Source organism: Gigantopelta aegis, chromosome 11 (genome assembly GCF_016097555.1).
Source record: "Gigantopelta aegis isolate Gae_Host chromosome 11, Gae_host_genome, whole genome shotgun sequence".
In the NCBI taxonomy this organism is placed as follows: domain Eukaryota; kingdom Metazoa; phylum Mollusca; class Gastropoda; order Neomphalida; family Peltospiridae; genus Gigantopelta; species Gigantopelta aegis.
The window spans coordinates 11,442,052-11,463,206 of record NC_054709.1 but is presented as its reverse complement, the minus strand read 5'-3'; the positions used below and the strand labels follow the sequence as shown (position 1 = coordinate 11,463,206).

The following is a 21,155-nucleotide window of genomic DNA, read 5'->3' as shown; positions in this document are numbered from 1 at the left end:
CTGTGGTATGTGCTGTCCTGTCTGTGTGATAATACATATAAAATATCCCTTACTTTTAAGTAATTAACCCATGATTGGGTGGTTTCCCCGTCTCAACCAGGGCCCCACCACGTCTGGTGTATCAAAAGGCTGTGGTATGTGCTGTCCTGTCTGTGTGATAATACATATAAAATATCCCTTACTTTTAAGTAATTAACCCATGATTGGGTTGTTTCCCCGTCTCAACCAGGGCCCCACCACGTCTGGTGTATCAAAAGGCTGTGGTATGTGCTGTCCTGTCTGTGGGGAAAATGCATATAAAAGATCCCTTTCTACTAATGGAAAAATGTAGCAGGTTTTTATCTAAGACTATGTGTCAGAATTACCAAATGTTTGATATCCAGTAGCCAATGATTAATAAATGTGCAATAGTTGTCAAACAAAACAAACGTTTATGATACAACAGGCGCTGAGAAGTGGCAGTCCTCCTATAGACAAAATACTCACCATAATTCAAGGGTGTTGTTCACGATAATAATAATAATAATAATAAAATTCTTTATTTTCAGAGGGTAAACACATTCAGTACAAGGTGACTGGTCTCCCATGAGGCCCTCTCTAATCTATACATGATATTATACATACATACATTCAAAGAAACAACATCAACATACATGTAATATGTATAGCATGAGGAACAATAGCACATATTATGAATATTTAAATAATATTTAAATCATTTTGTTAAGAAACTTGAGTCAGTGATAACTCAATACATCATAATTATTTTACCAAACACATCAAAATCAACAAAGGTGTATCTTAAAATTGATTATTATTTGAATAGTGCTTAAAATAACTGGATTTGAAAGAGGCGAGGGATTGAGAATATTTTATCTTTGAAGGTAGTGTGTTCCACAGTTTAGCTCCCCTACATGAAAAACTATGGCGACAAAATTCTCTTCTTGGTTTTAATTCATTAAGATGACTATGTTGAGTTGAGAAGTTGTTTGAAACATTGTTTCCAGATATGATGGCGTTAGTTCGTTGAGGGCTTTGTAGACAAACGGGCAGGTTCTAAAGTCAATTCTCTCTGATTATTTCTGCAGTGGATGTTTCTTTGCTTTTTTCAGTAATAAATAAGTCTTGCAGCTTGATTTTGGATTTTTAAACGTTTTTCTATAGATCTTGTTAAAACATCCCTTGACCTCTGCATTGTGCAGAGATAAGATTTTTTAAAAAGAAATAACTGCTTTGTCTTTCAGATTAAATATGGCTGGTAATAATATTATGTCACAATAGGTTCCAGTTTTAAAACATGAGTGGTAATTTTATTATTCAATTGGTTTTTTTTTTTTAAAGCTGGTAATGTTACATTGTATCTCACAAGTGGATTTGGTTTTAAAACACTGCAGGTAAGAATATGTCACAACAAGTTCTAGTTTTAAAACAAGAGTAACTAGTAAGATAATGTCACAAAAGGTTCTGGTTTTAAAACATGGTTAGTAATATTATATCACAGTAGGTTTGTGTTTTAAAACACTGCTGGTAAGAATATGTCAGGTTCCAGATTTAAAACATAACTAGTAACATTATGTCACAATAGGTTCTGGTTTTAAGACTGGAAACATTATATCATAATGAGTTCTGGATTAAAACATGTCTAGCAACATTATGTCATAATAAGTTCTGGCTTTAAAACATGGTTAGTAATATATGTCACAATAGGTTCTGGTTTTAAGACTGCTGGTAATATTATGTCACAATGAGTAGATCCTACTGGTTTTAAATTTTGCTGGCAACAACATGTAACAATAAATACTGGTTTTAAAACATGGCTGCTAATAATATGTCACACTAGGTTCTGGTTTTAATACATGGCTTGTAACATTATATCACAACAGGTTCTGGTTTTAAAACATGGCTGCCAATATTATGTCACAAGTGGTTTTGCTCATAAAACATGGCTGCCAATATTATGTCACAACTGGTTTTGCTCATAAAACATGGCTGCCAATATTATGTCACAAGTGGTTTTGCTCATAAAACATGGCTGCCAATATTATGTCACAACTGGTTTTGCTCATAAAACATGGCTGCCAATATTATGTCACAAGTGGTTTTGCTCATAAAACATGGCTGCCAATATTATTATTTTTGTCACAACTGGTTTTGCTCATAAAACATGGCTGCTAATATTATGTCAGAACAGGTTTTGCTCATAAAATACTGTTGGTAATATTATATTCGTTTTAAAATATGATGGCTGGAAACATTGATCACAATAGGTGCTGGTTTTAAATTTTTGTGGTAGCATTAAATGAACAGGTTCTAGTTTTAAAACATGCCTGAAACATGTGTTATGTCACAACAGGTTCTGGTTTTAAAACATGCCTGAAACATATGTTATGTCATAACAGGTTCTGGTTCTAAAACATGCCTGAAACATATGTTATGTCACAACAGGTTCTGGTTTTAAAATGAGGCTGGTAATATTATGTCACAATATATTCTGGTTATAAAATACTGCTGGTAATATAAAGTCATAATAGGTTCTGATCTTAAAACCCGGCTAGAAACATTATATCTCAATAGGTTAATGTTTTAAATTTTACTAGTAATATTATGTCACAACAAATACTGGTTATAGTATATGTAATAATATGTCACAATGGCTGGAAACATTATATGTCAATAAGTTCTATTTTTAAATGTTTCTGGTAATATTATGTCACAATAGGTTCTGGTTCTATAACACTGGTGAAAACATATATTATGTCACAATAGGTTCTGCTTTTAAAACATGCTGGTAATATTATGTCAAAATAGGTTCTGGTTGTAAAACACTGCTCATAATATTATGTCAGAATAGGTTCTTGTTTTAAATCTCACTTCTATTACTATTATGTCACAATATGTTCTACTTTTAAAGCAGCTGGTAAAATATCTGGTTTTAAAAACAATTGCAGCAGGGCTCACTCTGGAAAATGTTTTTGGTTTAGCCAATTTTCAGAAATGTAGCATACCGGTACTTCCTTGAAAATCGTTAAAATGTGGTTAATTTGAGGAATATTTTACTATCCAAAGTCAATTTTTTTTAGCCATTTTGTATAAACATTAGCAATTGTCTAATTTAGCCATGTACAGGGCGAGCCCTGTTGCAGTAACATTACATGAATAGGTTCTGGTTTTAAAAAGTGGCTAGTAATAATACATCAAAATAGGTTCTCATTTTAAAACACTGCTGGTAATATTATGTCACAATAGGTTCTCATTTTAAAACACTGCTGGTAATATTATGTCACAATAGGTTCTCATTTTAAAACACTGCTGGAAATATTATGTCACAATAGGTTCTGGTTTTAAAAAGTGGCTAGTAATAATACGTCAAAATAGGTTCTGACTTTAAAACACTGCTGGTAACATTATGTCATAATCGGTTCTGGTTTTAAAACACTGCTGGTAACATTATGTCATAATAGGTTCTGGTTTTAAAAAGTGGCTAGTAATAATACGTCAAAATAGGTTCTGATTTTAAAACACTGCTGGTAACATTATGTCATAATCGGTTCTGGTTTTACAAAGTCTTTAAAAAAGGCGTCATCTACGTGGCGCCCAAACACATGTATCCGATAGAGCAGGAACTCAAGCTGATACATTTCGGCGGACGACACATTGTGGAATGAAATCGTTAGTTGACTGCAGCAAGCTGGACCCTGTAAAAAAACAAAAACATTCTGACAGTACTGTACTGTTAAATTCATAATTGACTGTTGACAGTAATGTCCAATAGCTGTAACCGTCTGAATGATGGAAATGATGTAAATATGCTGTGGTTTTGCTTGGTGTTCATGAGTACATAAAAAACCCAGATATTGAATCTAGGTATTACATATATAATTAGCGATTTGTTTTTTGTGTGTTGTTGTTATTGTTTGGGGTTGTTTTGGGGGGTTTTTTGGAGGGGGGGGGGGGGTAACTACACTACTAGTGCACATTGATCGGCTATTAGATATCAAACATTTGGTAATTTTTACATATAGTCTTAGAGAGGAGACCCACTATATTTTTCCATTAGTAGCAAGGGATCTTTTATATGCACCATCCCACACACAGGATAGTACATACCATGGTCTTTGATATAGTACCAGTCGTGGTGCACTGGCTGGAACAACAAAATAGTCCAATGGGCCCACTGATGTGGATCAATCCTAGACTGACCGCGCATCAAGCGATCGCTCTACCACTGGGCTACATCCTGCCCCAGTGATTTGTAGAGTCATTCCTAATGAACATGATAATAGGTGCAGGTCCAGTAGCCAATGGGGAGTCTGGGGGTTGGTCGACCTACACCCCACCAGTTATTTGTAGAGTCATTCCTAATGAACATGATAATAGGTGCAGGTCCAGTAGCCAATGGGGAGTCTGGGGGTTGGTCGACCTACCCCCCACCAGTTATTTGTAGAGTCATTCCTAATGAACATGATAATAGGTGCAGGTCCAGTAGCCAATGGGGAGTCTGGGGGTTGGTCGACCTACCCCCCACCAGTGATTTGTAGAGTCATTCCTAATGAACATGATAATAGGTGCAGGCCTGTAGCCAATGGGAAGTCTGGGGGTTGGTCGACCTACCCCCCCCACCAGTTATTTGTAGAGTCATTCCTAATGAACATGATAATAGGTGCAGGCCTGTAGCCAATGGGGAGTCTGGGGGTAGGTCGACCTACCCCCCACCAGTGATTTGTAGAGTCATTCCTAATGAACATGATAATAGGTGCAGGCCTGTAGCCAATGGGGAGTCTGGGGGTTGGTCGACCTACCCCCCACCAGTTATTTGTAGAGTCATTCCTAATGAACATGATAATAGGTGCAGGTCCAGTAGCCAATGGGGAGTCTGGGGGTTGGTCGACCTACCCCCCACCAGTGATTTGTAGAGTCATTCCTAATGAACATGATAATAGGTGCAGGCCTGTAGCCAATGGGGAATCTGGGGGTTGGTCGACCTACCCCCCACCAGTTATTTGTAGAGTCATTCCTAATGAACATGATAATAGGTGCAGGTCCAGTAGCCAATGGGGAGTCTGGGGGTTGGTCGACCTACCCCCCACCAGTGATTTGTAGAGTCATTCCTAATGAACATGATAATAGGTGCAGGCCCGTAGCCAATGGGGAGTCTGGGGGTTGGTCGACCTACCCCCCACCAGTGATTTGTAGAGTCATTCCTAATGAACATGATAATAGGTGCAGGCCCGTAGCCAATGGGGAGTCTGGGGGTTGGTCGACCTACCCCCCACCAGTGATTTGTAGAGTCATTCCTAATGAACATGATAATAGGTGCAGGCCTATAGTCAATGGGGAGTCTGGGGGTTGGTCGACCTACCCCCTACCAGTGACTTTTTTTCAATATGCCCCCGGACCCCCCCCCCCCCCCCCCCAATTTGGGTGCGAAATCGTGTGAGGCACTTCGTGCCCCACCATAAGCCTAAACGACCCCCTCTCTCAAAATCTTGGCTATGGGCCTGAGGTGCATAGCAGGGGTGTGTGTGTATGGGGGGGGGGGGGGGGGGGAAATAAAATTATCAATCTGTCCCACATGATGTCATCACTACTCTCAGAACTGCATAATCCTAATACAGTCAGACCTCGTTACAACGACCATGTTCGTCCCCAGGTCTCTTTGTCGTTATATCAAAATTGGGGTTATAAAAAAACTTGTTTAACAAAACCACTAGAGCACACTGATTTATTAAACAGCAGCTATTGGATGTCAAACATTTTGTAATTTTCACATAAACTCTTAGCGAGGAAACCCACTACATTTTTCCATCCTAGACAGAATAGCACATACCACAGCATTTGATATACAAGTCGTGGTGTATTGGCTGGAATGAGAAACAGCCCAAATTGGCCCACCGACGGGGATGGATCAGACCATTATTAAATATATTACTATTAATCAAGGTGCATTCATTGTCAATCTAATCATTCCATTGTTAATGTCCTCCTTCGTTTAAAAAATTTAAAACTAGTTCACAGTTAATCCTTTAATTGAATGGCTACCGATTTAACTGACATCAGTAACTCAGACATCATGTGACACTGTTGGCTCCTGACAAAATCAAGATGCCAAACGGCCAACGTATAACGTATCTGTAATTATGTAATGTCGTTGTAAAGAGGTGTTTTCAGACGTCAGATGCACATTTGTTCCCAGTTTGCTCTGTCGGTGTCAGAAGGTGTGAATTCCGGTGTAATGAACAGAATAACGTTGGTGTATGTTCGTTCCTGACAATTTTTGGTAGGATGGTGTCAATGTCGTAGTAATGACGGTCATTGTAACGAAGTCCGACTGTAATTCAAATTCTTCTAAGGTTCATGTAATTCTAACCAACTGTATAACTGAAAGTTGAAAATTCGCTCTGAGGTGGGGTCACCAGCCTCGGTGGCATCATGGTTAGGCCATCGGTCTACAGGCTGGTAGGTACTGGGTTCGGATCCCAGTTGAGGCATGGGATTTTTAATCCAGATACCGACTCCAAACACTGAGTGAGTGCTCCGCAAGACTCAATGGGTAGGTGTAAACAACTTGCACTGACCAGTGATCCATAACTGGTTCAACAAAGGCCATGGTGTGTACTATCCTGCCTGTGGGAAGCGCAAATAAAAGATCCCTTGCTGCCTGTTGTAAAAGAGTAGCCTATGTGGCGACAGAGGATTTTCACTAAAAAAACAGTGTCAGAATGACCATATGTTTGATGTCCAATAGCCGATGATAAGATACAAAAATCAATGTGTTCTAGTGGCGTCGTTAAATAAAACAAACTTTTTACTTTACTGAGGGGGGTTCAATTCCTGAAACATCCCCTCCTGCACACACACACTTGCAGATTTATGAAATTATTGATATCCATACGCTAATGATTAATTCATCAATATGCTCTTGTGATGTCATTAAGCAAAAGCTAATGATTAATTCATCAATACGCTCTTGTGATGTCAATAAGCAAAAGCTAATGATTAATTCATCAATACGCTCTTGTGATGTCACTAAGCAAAAGCTAATGATTAATTCATCAATACGCTCTTGTGATGTCACTAAGCAAAAGCTAATGATTAATTCATCAATACACTCTTGTGATGTCACTAAGCATAAGCTAATGATTAATTCATCAATACGCTCTTGTGATGTCACTAAGCATAAGCTAATGATTAATTCATCAATACATTGTATGCTCTTGTGATGTCATTAAGCATAAGCTAATGATTAATTCATCAATACGCTCTTGTGATGTCATTAAGCATAAGCTAATGATTAATTCATCAATACACTCTTGTGATGTCATTAAGCATAAGCTAATGATTAATTCATCAATATGCTCTTGTGATGTCATTAAGCATAAGCTAATGATTAATTCATCAATACGCTCTTGTGATGTCATTAAGCATAAGCTAATGATTAATTCATCAATACGCTCTTGTGATGTCATTAAGCATAAGCTAATGATTAATTCATCAATACGCTCTTGTGATGTCATTAAGCAAAAGAACCTTTCCTTCTACCACTGAACTACCTACCTCCCGCCCTGACAAACCAAGGCAAAAGGGATCTAATACTCACAACGTTAATTCTTTTTCTCGGTTCTTCAAATTCTTTCCTCAAGGGATTGGAACCCAACAAATAAGACAGTTTTACAGGTAAAAACATCTCCCTCTTAAAAACATCACGGGTGTAAAACGGACGAATGCCTCGATTTTCTAGACACATTCCGAAGTCTACGTCTTCTCTCCAGCCATCTTGCTTGCATATACTCGAATCTCGAAGACCTTTCCTTCCCAGCATCCTCAGCGCTCCCCGACTAACAACATAGCCAGCCCCTCCGACCATATATCCTTGTCTGACAAACTGTTGAACATAAAAACCGAGATATGACGAATCGTCAGCTTTAATGTGCGACAGAAGAAATCGCAGATTCTCCATAACGACGAATGTGTCATCATCAGCTTTAAGGAACCAATCGAAATCGTCGATATATCTCTGGTAGGCATACTCAAACATGGAGACTGTTTTTGCGGTACGGTGGCGCTTGTTGTCGGGAATGTTTAACACGATGTGTGGCAGGTCGGCCAGTGGTTTGGAGGTCACAAACAACAGCAGAGTGCAGCGTGATCCCCAGGTTATGTTCACAGCCAGGGCTTGAGATTCCTGATGGCCCAACACTGTTAGCACCAGACAGAGAATTTTAATCTTGTCCTTCAACGACTGAGCGACAGAGTTATTAACCAAAACTGAAATACAAAAAAACAAAACATTAATTAAATTTGGAGAAAATTTAAAGCGTTTTCTTTTTAATTAATTAAATTTTCCTTTTATAATTCTTTTATCTAACATTATATTTTATTCGTAGAGCGCTTGCCCGAGTTGCTTGTGTCATACGATTGAACAACGTCATTGGACTTATTTCTCTGATTAGGTTTTTTCCCGTCCCAACCAATGCCCCACGACTGGCATATAAAATGCTGTGTCTTATCTGTGGGAAAGTACATATAAAAGATCCCTTTCTGCTGATAAAAAATGTAGCAGGTTTTCTCTCTAAAGACTTCAAAAATCACTAAATGTTTTACATCCAATAGCCGATGATTGATAGATCAATGTGCTCTAATGGTGTCGTTAAACAAACTTTAACTTTCCTCTTTAAGACTATATGTCAGAATTACCAAATGTTTGACATCCAATAGCCGATGATTAATTAATCAATGTGCTCTAGTGGTACTGTTAAACACAACAAACTCTAACTTTCACTATCATTGTTATCCCATGAAAGACAGCCATAAAGTTATTTCTATTCCCCACAAGCAAGGGGAACTAACTCTCTTGTTACGTCTGTGGTTATCAGACAACAAAAGTGTGTTGTTTTGTTTAACGACACCACTAGAGCACATCGATTTATTAATCATCGGCTATTGGACTTCAAACATTTGATAGTTTTGACACATAGTCTTAGAGAGGAAACCTGCTACATTTTTCCATTAGTAGCAAGGGATCTGTTATATGTACCATCCCACAGACAGGATAATACATGTATGTACCAGTAGTTGGAGCGAATCGGACAACAGATCGATATTTTGTGATTAACACCTGCCATATAAAACTTATCTTGTTAATTTGTAAAGTAAGATTTTATTTAACCCGTGAAAGAAACACAGTATATGATAGTGTAGTTTATTTATGATAAAATGGCCAAATAAAAAGTTATTTTTTCAGCTCTGTCTGTGTAAAATAAGTTTACTGAATGAATGAGGAAGGAAGGAAGGAAATATTTTATTTAACGATGCACTCAACATATTTTATTTACGGTTATATGACGTCAGACATATGGTCAAGGACCACACAGATATTGAGAGAGGAAACCTGCTGTCGCCACTTCATGGGCTACTCTTTTCGATTAGCAGCAAGGGTTCTTTTATATGCACCATCCCACAGACAGGATAGCACATACCACAGCCTTAGATATACCGTCATGGTGCACTGGCTGGAATGAGAAATAGCCCAATGGGCCCACCAACGGGGATTGATCCCAAACGGACCACGTATCACTGAGCTACGTCCCGCCCCAAATGGATAGAAAAAGTACACCCGAGTTGGTGAAAATTTCAACCTGGGACAAGGCTTGCCGAGTTCCATGGTCGAAATTTCCACCACCTCGGGTGTACTTTTTCTATCCCACATGACCGCATATGATGGAGTCTTTTTCTCGCATTCATTCGGTAAATAAACCATTATTTTACACGAACAGACAAAGATGGCTGAACAATTAACCTTTTTATTTGACCATTTTATCATAAATAAACTGCACTATCGTACTGACCGTGTTTGTTTCATGTGTTAAATAAAATTTAACACTACAAATTAACAAGATGGCTTTTAAAATGAAGGTTTTAATAACAAAATATTAATTTAAAACGGTGTCTCATAACCTCACGTCACCGCCTCACATTAATATGACGTCATATATTACCAACGACGTCATGTTAAACGCAAGCACGTGATATCCCATGTAAGATAGAAATTTCTTACATGGTTTTCTTTCATGGGATAGCTCTGTTCCAATGGATGAGAGAAAGATTCCATTATATGCAGTCATGTGGGATTAAAAAAAATTCAAGCCTCATCCCAGGCATGGGCATACAACCTGGGGGGGGGGGGGGGGGGGGGCGCAGGGGGGCAATTGCCCCCCCAAATTCGGGCAAAACAGTGGGAAAACTTCGGGCAAATTTTATGTGGGTAAAATTTCGGACAAATCAACCCCTCCAGCCCCCCTAAATCAAAGAGTCCCCATACGCCCATGATCCCAGGCACAAATTTCCACCAACTCGGGTGTACTTTTTCTATCCCACATGACCACATATGATGGAGTCTTATTTCTACCATCCCTAGCTATGCAAGACAGACCCATTCCATGACGTCAGCCCATACAGAATGAATCTGTCTTGCATGGGCTATGTCATCATTGAATTTAACATGGGGAGTATTACGGCATTGGTAATATATGACGTCATATCAATTCGAGTTGGTTAGTTTTAGATGGATATTTTGTTATTAAAACCTTCATTATAAAAGCTATCTTGTTAATTTGTAGTGTTAAATTAAATTTAACACATGAAACAGACACGGCAATATGATAGTGTAGTTTATTTATGATAAAACGGTCAAATAAAGAAGTTACTTTTTCAGCCATCTTTTATTTGTTCGTGTAAAATAATACTTTATTTATCGAATGGATGGGGAGGAAAAAACTCCTTATTGTGTGGTCATGTGGGATAGAAAAAGTACACCCTGGTTGAAATTTCCACCACCTTGAGTGTACTTTTTCTATCCCACATAACCGCATATGATGGATACTCCAACTACAAAAAAAAAAGGAACTTAAAGAATTTTCTATCAAAGCCGCACACCCTAGTTCCATCCAGCAAAAATAAATTATAATTTGGTTAATCTACAAACCTGTAACACACTTAGATCATGTTTTTATCAAATGGAGTGAAAAAGCAGGTTTTATATCGATAAATACCATGGGAATCCCCATGTCCCAATTGCTTGAAATAATTTTGAAAGTTAGTATTCTGATGTCACCGGTAGATGTCGCTCGAAGCACAACAATGCCTACGTCACGACAAATTTCACAGACTTGGGGTGCGTTCCTTTCACCTCTCCTGGACATGTTCCAACTGTTCTGTCCTGGTTGTATCCCCTCTCCAGATATCGTAAGACTTAGCAAAATTATTGGTTTTAAGGGTTTGTAACGTTTTGTATTGAGACACTTACTTGTCTGAACTTTATAGTTACTGAAAATGTTCACGACCTGTGAAGAAAAATCTCACAAATGAACAACAAGTAAACGACAACAAATCGGATGTTGATTGCGCGAACCGTGCACGAGAAAACAAACTGAACCAAAATGATAACGGTCACGTGGTATACCAACATCTGTGATGTTTACACAGGAATATTCCCTCTAAAAATAGATTGGACCTCGCTTGCTTAACGTTTTGCGCGCGGCTTTTTAAGAAATACAAAAAATGCATTTCGTGGTTTTACAAACATCAGGATTACCAGGATTACCAAAAAGCACTTCAGGTGAATGGACATATGTATTCTAAATAATAAAATGTAAGTAAAGTGCAATTTTATTTGTGAAAAAATGGGTTTAATAGCGAAAAACAACGCCGTAATGGTTAACAACTAGCTGTAACTAGAGCGTGTCCCTTTAAGTAATTGTCTCACTGCCTTTTGTTAATTTTAAGTTATATCAAGTGCATCAGGGGCAGGTCCAGAATTTTGAAATGGGGTTGTTTTGGGGTGGGTTTTTTACAAAATTCTAAAACGGACAATTTGAATTTGCTGAAGGCAAAGGAGCCAAACTCCTAAAGGGGGTGAGATTGGGGGGAGGGGGATCAGGAATATGCTCCCGAACATTTTTGAAATAACCATAATTTAAAAATTGAAACTGGCAGACATACACAACCATACACTCCAGCATCTCTGGGATGAATCACAAGTGTAATGTCATCGAAGATGAATTTCACAATATTGTACAATGTAAAAAAAAAAAGACGATGGTAAAAATTCTTTCAGTTTATTTTCAGCTACAACTCATCTTTCGTAAGTATGACACCTCAAGAGCAGTTTATTTTTCTTATGAAAAATGAGGACCCAGCCAGCATAGGTGTTATTTGCAAGTTGGTTTTCCAGTTCAATGAATACTGTAGATTGTTATATTATAATATATAATAATAATTAATACTCAAATTTGTTGAATGTATTCACATTTTCATTTCTTTTCTTTTTGTAATGATTGCAGGGGCAGATTATGCTTTAAGTAAGGGGGGTTTCCGAAACAGTATGTAAATGTTTATATAATTTGAAACGATCATGTTTCCAGTAACATTGGGGGTTAGGGGTAGGTAGGTAGGTAGGCATTTTTTTCCAATCGTTGTGCATGAATGAGGGGACAAGAGGGTACACACATGTGGACATCAATTTAGATCTACGCGGTGGGGTTGTTTGGGTTTTTTTTAGCTGGGAGGGGGTTCCATGCGACTGGGAAACCCCCAATAATCCTCCCTTGGATTGAAAAACATTTGTCAGTGTGTCCATGCTATTTTAAATATGGAATGTTTACAAGAAATACATTTTCTTATCTTAAAGATGATCTGTGCTGCATTTTCAGGACAATTTAGTGTTTAATATTGTGGATGATGAATTTAAAAAATAATAAATAAAAAAAAAGTCTTTACAAAGGGCACTTCAAAAGGTGAGATGGGAAATAAAAAGTATGCGGTTATACACATTTATTGAACACTTTTGCCAATGGGGAGAAAAACAACCTAAGGTTGTATTATGTAATACAATGTATTTTGTGTTTATAGAGTATAAATTATCATACATTGTGTATATCTGTTACCACTTATCTTAAAATTTCTATTTATACAATTGATGTAACATGTTATACATTGCACACTATCTTCTTACAATGTATCCATAACACTAAGGCTGTCATGTTAGACTTATTATCTTGTTACACAATGTATTATTTTACATGCACACATAAAACTGGGTTGGTGGTGTGTGGGAGACTGTTCTCACTAACACTATGTTCTGAATTAATACTGAACTGATACTTAAATTGGGAATATAAAAAAAAAACTGTCCAGTTTGGAGGGAAATTTGGTTTACAGTGTCCGGTTTTGAGGGGAATTTGGTTTATAGAGGGTCTGGTTTTGAGGGGAATTTGGTTTACAGAGGGTCCAATTTTGAAGGGAATTTGGTTTACAGAGGGTCCGGTTTTGAGGGGAATTTGGTTTACAGAGGGTCCGGTTTTGAGAGGTTCCATTTTACCTTTAACATCTGCCGCTCGAGCCCAACTTATCCTACTGTAGTTAAAAACTTGATGATGCGTAACTTCATCTGTGGAATCAATAGATGACGATATTTCTGAAATAAACAGGAAAACTTGATGATGCGTAACTTCATCTGTGGAATCAATAGATGACGATATTTCTGAAATAAACAGGAAAACTTGATGATGCGTAACTTCATCTGTGGAATCAATAGATGACGATATTTCTAAAATAAACAGGAAAAGGAATGGTTAGGTACTAATTCTATTCTTACCAAAATCTGTTTCCTTATACTTAAACATAATCAAGAGGGCTAGTAAATAATTACTACTGCCATGCCTGACAGGGATTCTAGATTATGGTAGCCCCACTTCCATGGCTAGTGATATTCAATGTTGGGCTAGTAAATAACTACTATTGCCATGCCCGACAGAGATTCTAGATTATGGTAGCCCCACTTCCATGGCTAATGATATTCAATGTTGGGCTAGTAAATAACTACTATTGCCATGCCCGACAGAGATTCTACATTATGGTAGCCCCACTCCCATGGCTAGTGATATTCAATGTTGGGCTAGTAAATGACTACTATCACTATGCTTGACGGCTAGTGAATTTATTTTGGTCAAATGTTGCAGTTAAGTCTATTTTGTAAATATGAATATCTTGACTCCACCCAAACATTAGTGTTTTTAAGCTCTATCTCCCTCTTTAGGTGACATATTTCTATTATTTAGTAAAATTGTATTAACTTACAGTAAAGTAGGGCTAGTGAATTTTTAATCGTGGCTAGTAAATGTTTTAAATCACTGATCCCATGGCTAGTGGATTTTATGGCTAGTGGATTTTATGGCTAGTGGATTTTATAAAAATTCACGTTCCAGCCAGTGCACCACGACTAATATATCAAAGGCTGTGGTATGTACTACCCTGTCTATGGGATGGTGCATATAAAAGATCCCTTGCTTCTAATTGGAAAGAGTAGCCCATGAAGTGGCGACAGCGGGTTTCCTCTCTCAATGTCTGTGTGGTCCTTAACCATACGTCTGACGCTATATAACCGTAAATTAAATGTGTTGTGTGCGTCGTTAAATAAAACATGTCTTTCTTTTTTTCTCTTTCTTTCTTTCTAGAAGCCCTGACTGCATTAGACAAAGTATAACACACATACATACCGTACAATATGATAAGAACAATCACAGTTCCTAATGTAATCGGCAAGAGTCGCTTCAGGAATCGACGAAAACCTATTGGAAAAAAAAGATGAAATTATTTAACCTAATGAATGTTTAACGACACCCCAGCACAGAGCTCTGAAAATTGCAAGACCGATAGTTTTGTTTGCACTATATACTACGCTCACGTAAGTATAGTTTTCATAACCCAGTGTTTCTAACAGAAATAAATTTTTGGGTATGGCACTATGGAAATGAATGCAACCACAGTCAACGGGGTATGTGGGGGGGGGGGGGGGGGAGGCCTCCCCCAGAAAGAAAATGGGTTAAGTTTAAGGTTAGTGTTAAGAAAATCATACAGTAATGATAACAGTAATTAATTTTGTCAAAATGTTAACTTAAAAAAATTAAATGTGCAAAAAAATTGGGTATAGCGCCATACCCATTTTACCCTCTGGTAGAAACTCTGTAAACCATTTTTCGTTCCCGCATTTAATTTATGACATCATTTACATGGTCATGGTGGGTTATATAAAAACTAAATGGGTCACCTGAATTTGTTTTTGCATAACCCGTAAATGGTTTATGCAAATTTTCAATTCTTAGAGAAAAATACACATCGACTATTGGGGTGTCAGGAAACATAAGCATATTAGGAATATTATTTATGTACATTAAGAATAAAATTTATAAATAAATTATGTAAAACCACATGTAAAGAGTTGTAGAAAAAGTATAATACAATACAAATATCAAGGTAAGTATATTTTAAAACTTGTTCGTGTAGCCCACGAGCCTGAAGTGAACTCGCTACATGCATTTTTCCTAATGCAGCAAAGGATCTTTTATATGCACTTTCCTACAGACAGGAAAGCACATACCACAGCCTTTGTCCAGTTGTGGTGCACTGGTTGGAACGGAAAAAAACCAATCAGCTGAATGGATCCACTGAGGTGGTTTGATCCTGTGATGCAAGCACCACAAGCGAGCACTCAACTGACTGAGCTAAATTTAACTCCAATATGTATTTTTAATGGAAAAAAGATTTCACACTTGACATCCATATACAGAGTATCTAAAAGTCTGTGGCAAACATTCTCATGCCTACCAGTGCACCATGACTGGTATATCAAAGGCTGTGGTATGTGCTATCTTGTCTGTGGGATGGTGCATATAAAAGATCCCTTGCTGCATTATGAAAAATGAAAAAACCCACAATATAAAATCCTGGCTACACCAGTGAATGATACTGATACTGATGATGTTGATGTTGATGTTGATGATGATGATGATGATGGTGATGGTGATGGTGGTGATAAGTCACTGATATGGTAATGATGATGATGGCAATGATGATGGTGGTGGTGATAGTGGTGGTGGTATTGATGATGATGATAATGATGGTGGTGGTTGTGGTGGTGGTGGGGGGTGATAATAATACTCACCTTGGTTGAGAACAAGTCTTCGGAACCACAATGGAATTTGTTGATCATCAAACATATCTCATGCTCTATTTAGTAAAATGAAAAACACAACTTTAATAAACGTTTATTGAAAATTCTTAAACTTTAAAATGGTAGAATGTTAAAATATTTACGAACGCAATCACAAACTGTAAATCCTATCCCGCAAGTGGAAAATTCCGAAAATTATAATAACCGTCAGAAATGCATTACAAATAAAAACTCGCGGGCATTTTCCAGACAAGACCTATTTTCAATAAATAAAACTTGTAGCACATAATGTTGAACATATGTTCGAATCTTTATTTACAAACTATATGGGCAGGAAAAAATGTATTAGGCCTATAAATAATTAGAAATTCAACTGAGTCGGCCTATCATATCTTTACGGCTCAAATTAATCGTAATATAGGTCTAATCTAACCTTTTGCGCTTGACAAAAGTGCATTTATCCGTTCTGTTATTGTACTTTTAGTGAGCGTATACGACGGCGACTCTAGAGCCTAAAGGACATTATCTCATACTGAGTGAAGACAAGAAAACCATCAACAAAAGCCATTATTCATACACAAATTGTAGTTTTTATAAAACCTGACTTCGGTGCTGAAACGAATTATTTTATTTTAGTATCTATAATGCATCAATTTTACAAAACACCTATGGACGCTATACAACATAAAATACGCATAAGACATTGTAAAGGGTGAGTGTAAAGGGTGAAAGGGTGGGTCCAAATGTGATGATTCATCTCTCCTTTTACACAGCGCGCCTCTTACTGTCTTACAGCTGAACACATCATGTTCGAATTTACACAAGGGGGAGGGGGGGCGAACCCCTGGACCCCCTAGATCCGCTACTGTTGGGGGGTGGGGGTGGAACTGAGTAGTTAATAGTCTAAAACTCCTTAAACTCCTTAAGAAGAGAAGTTTCTTTAATGCTTTCCGGTTTTTTTTCGCCCCCCCCCCCCCCGCTAGTTACGGCCCTGTCAGGCGCGTGCGCAGGGAGGGGGGTTGGGGTCGAAACCCCCCCCTGCTCAAGGCGAAAATAAATCATATCCCGATTTTTTACATTCCTGTGAAAGCAGCTCGGCTAGCCAGCAGAAAACACCTCAGAATAGCCCTAGAAGGGGTCAATTTTTCGACCCCACCCTTGCAAAATTTCCTTTGCACGCCCCTGCCTGTATATATATATATATATATATATATATATATATATATATATATATATGTATGTATGTATATGTGTGTGTGTGTGCGTGTGTGTGTGCGTGCGCCCCCCCCCCACTTGTTTGCACCTTCTTACACACACACGCACACACACAAGACAAACATGCACGCGTTCGCGCACACTAATACCATATACCTACACTAAAATCCACGGTGTGTGTGGAGGGGGGGGGGGGGGACAAACCAATTTCAACCCACGAAATTTCACTCTGTACACGCGCCTACATAATGGATTTAAAGAAAAGAAACAAAAATATAGTTGGTGATGTAATGCTTAATGGTGCAGGGTGGGATCTACACTAGCGAGCGAACTTTCTAGGGGTGTTCGAATCTAGGAAATATACTTTAGAAAAAGAAAATTTTAATTGAGTAGGGTGAATTTGGACACCCAACTCCCACCATCCTGCTCATCCATATTTAATCGTATGTTTAAATATCTATTTGACCCTGTCCTGGACAGAGGAGCCAGCTGAGGTCGGTGCCTGTGCCCACGACAGGCGTGCGCTACAACAGCTTGCTCTGAATGTGCACGTTAAACAATCAGTCCAGTCCAATCTATTTGACGTCAAATTACCTCATGAAAACTGCGGAATAATTTATATTTTGGACTTAATCTGACGTAACATTCTAGCTCGCGTCACCTCTAGCCCTCCCCTTATAGATATGTTGTATCAGAAAGGGGAGGGCTAGAGGTGAATCCAGCTAGTGACATTTAAAATTCAATAGCACCACAAATGCCCCCCGCCCCTGGTCGGTCAGGTCAGGTCAGGTCATAGGGTTTTACGTGCACATTCAGAACAAGCTGGCCGGCTCCTCCGTCCATGACAAGAAAGGTGGGGGGAGGGGAGAGGAGGGACCGCCTGCACTGGCAGGTGCAAGGGAGCACCAGCAGCCCGATCAAATCGGTAGCAGGCGGGTGGGGGTGGTGATGGTGCTATGGAATTTGAATGGAGCAGTTAAATGCCAAAGAGAAAAGGGTGCGCAATTTTGATTGAGGGAATTTGGCGCAATTTTGAACGGTCGGTCGAAAGGTAAATGGCCGAGCTAATATAGGTTTTGATATTAGTGAATCGGTCGGGCTGCTGGTGCTCTTTTGTACTCGTCAGCGCGGGTGGTCCCTCCTCCCATCACCAATTCAAGCCCTTCCCTGTCCAGAACAAAGGAGCCGGCATAATTCAACACCTGAGACTATGGGACTTTGTTTGGGCTACGGAGTATAAACGAACGGGTTAGCTGCAATCTAATTAAAATTAGCTCCAATATTACATGTGGATCTAACAGCAGCCCATTGGAGCTCATGTCCAGTTGACCTTTCATTCGACCAATCAAAACCTTACTTGCGAAATCATGCCAGTGATTTGAAAAGAATTTGAAAACATTCGGGATTATGCCGAGGGTATACGAAATAATTCGGGTGAATTACGAAGTATGCCGGAAACTGATTTCAATATAAAATTTTATATAAAATTCGTTTCAAGACGAAAAAAACAACAACCCCGTGATGATACAGCCATAAAATCTGTTTATGCTAGTATACAATCCAGAGTTTATTACTGCCCCTTTTCCCCCTGTTTTTTTCAATGTTGAAATAGACCAACAAGTTCGTCTATTGCATAAATAGTCTCGCCCGATATTTTTAGAATTTTTATGCTCCCGAATAACGCTATAAAAGGCAAAGTGTAATTGGTCGATATTTAAATTGTTATTTTTAGATGAAATGTCACCTGGACGTGGGAGTCCACGCAATGCTGTTAGATCTACTGGTAGACCAGTAGAGCTAATTTTAATCAGATTGGGTTAGCTGTTGCTAAATAATCTAGATTAATTATCTTGCTCACAGAAGCAAGTTTTAATTTATATGCACGTTCCGTGAGACCCAAAATAAAAAATAAAGTAAAAATTAAAATTGAAAACACGATCCAAATCTACAAACTCTCCTCGGTACAAAAGTTTACACGGCATGAGTCTTGTATTAGTAATAACGCACATTACCTATACAGACTGCACCCACATGCAACTTTACATGTAACTACGCGTAAAAAAACAGAAGAAGAGTTGAAGCTTGTTTTGTTTAACGACATCACTAGAGTATATTGATTAATTAATCATCGGCTATTGGATGTCAAACATTTGGCAATTCTGACTCGTAGTCATCAGAGGAAATCCGCTACATGTTTCCTAATGCAGCAAGGGATCTTTTGTATACACTTTCTCTCTGACAGGACAGCACATACCACAGCCTTTGACCAGTTGTGGTGCACTGGTTGGAACGTCAACAATAATAATAATAAAAACCACCAATCAGTTGAATGGATCCACCGAGGTGGTTAAAGTACACGTAATGGTCTTTTATTTCACAGGTACGCCAATACAAGTCAAGTCAGGCGCGTATCCAGGAAATTGGGGGGGGGGGGGCGGGTTTGAGGTGGGTGCGGATAGACACTGGCGAGGTCATATTAAAGTTCCACGAAAAATACATTTTTAAAAGAAAAAACTTGCTTCGAAACCCCTCCCCCAAACCCTCCTCTGCACCCGCGCCTGCGACCATGATATTACATGTTTTTATATAACATTTAGTGAAATATCTTAAAATATCAGTGAAATAAAAGTGTTATCAGTCACTTACTATTTCACTCTAAACTGTGTTACCGTCACTATAGAAAGTGTTATCTTCACTGTAAGAAAGCCGGAACTATTTTGCTGCTTGTATTTTAAAAATAAAAGTAAATTGCCAAAAGTTATATAATAAATAGAAAAATTCATGTTTTTTCTCAAATATGATTTATATCTCATCTCAGCGTGAAGTTTGCAATCATACCAGACACGTCGCGCAAGCGCGACTCGTGAGATATGATTGCAACTTCATTCGATGAGATATAAATCATATTTGACAAAAAAACATGAAATATTATCCTCAATTTATCATCCGATTTAAACCACACTGCGTTATTTTCGTCTGTTTGCTTGAAGCTGAATACTGATTCTACAAACTTATTTTGTTTTACCCAAAACAGCTGTTGCCCTAGAGGCCTATAGGTCAAACAAAAACATTAATATTTTATGACTGATGTAGAGATTCTTAAACTTGCTGACAAGTCCCAAAAACATTGAGACATTTTAGCCACTCGCAGGCCCGTATATCTATATCAGATTTTGGTTACAATGGCAAACATTACAGGCCCGTACGTAGAAATTTATATGAGAGGGTGCGTAATCGACGGCCCAAAGGGCCGGAATTACTAGGGGGGTCCGGGGGCATGCCCCTCCGAAATTTTTTTAAATCTAGAATGCAGGAGATGCATTTTCCTGCATTCTGGGAAGTAAATTTGAAACGTTTCTTTGCCTCAAAATATGTCAAATATATTTTTTACACACCCTTGCCCTCCCCCCCCCCCCCGCGTATAGGCCTGCATTAATGTGAAAAAAGGCTCACAAGTGGGGGACACGTGCCCCCCCCCCCCCGGTTCCTACGGGCCTGACACTGTCGTGAACCATTGGTTAGGACGCACTGGCGTCGTGGGGGGGGGGGGGGTATGGAGGAAATGCTCCCCCCAATTACACCATTTTCATCCATCCACGTTATATCATTTTCATTTTAACTTATTTTCGTCTTTATATCCAACTAAGTTTCAAGCACACTGTCCTGGGCACACACACCTCAGCTATCTGGGCTGTCTGTCTAAGACAGTGGGTTAGTTGTTTAGTGGTTAGTGAGAGAGAAGATAAGAAGAGGGTGTAGTGGTCTTACACCTACGTTAAAACTCACTCTGGGTGGGAGCCGGTACCGGCTTGCGAACCCTGTACCTACCAGCCTGTAGTCCGATGGCTTAACCACTGCGCCACCAAGGCCGGTGAAAAACGCGATAGAATAGCACGAACTATTATTTATCTGTAACAATTCAATGACGTCATAT

At 38.6% G+C, this 21,155-nt stretch overlaps 1 protein-coding gene across 3 annotated transcripts; it reads right to left on the bottom strand.

Moving 5' to 3' along the window:
- Positions 1-759: 759 nt before the first annotated feature.
- Positions 760-21,124, bottom strand: LOC121385216 (glycoprotein-N-acetylgalactosamine 3-beta-galactosyltransferase 1-like). Of its 3 annotated transcripts, none has more exons than XM_041515792.1 (6): positions 21,008-21,124; positions 15,998-16,062; positions 14,553-14,624; positions 13,376-13,537; positions 7,598-8,265; positions 760-3,695 (listed from the first exon to the last, which is right to left on the bottom strand). In XM_041515792.1, the coding sequence occupies exons 2-6, from the start codon at positions 16,050-16,052 to the stop codon at positions 3,534-3,536; spliced, it is 1,119 nt and encodes a 372-aa protein (XP_041371726.1). In that variant the 5' UTR covers positions 16,053-16,062; positions 21,008-21,124; the 3' UTR covers positions 760-3,533. The 3 variants fall into 3 exon arrangements, with proteins under 3 accessions (XP_041371726.1, XP_041371725.1, XP_041371728.1); XM_041515791.1 differs by lacking the exon at positions 21,008-21,124 and adding an exon at positions 16,440-16,570; XM_041515794.1 differs by lacking the exon at positions 21,008-21,124 and adding an exon at positions 16,440-16,570 and having other exon boundaries at positions 13,376-13,471.
- Between the last annotated feature and the right edge of the window lie 31 nt (positions 21,125-21,155).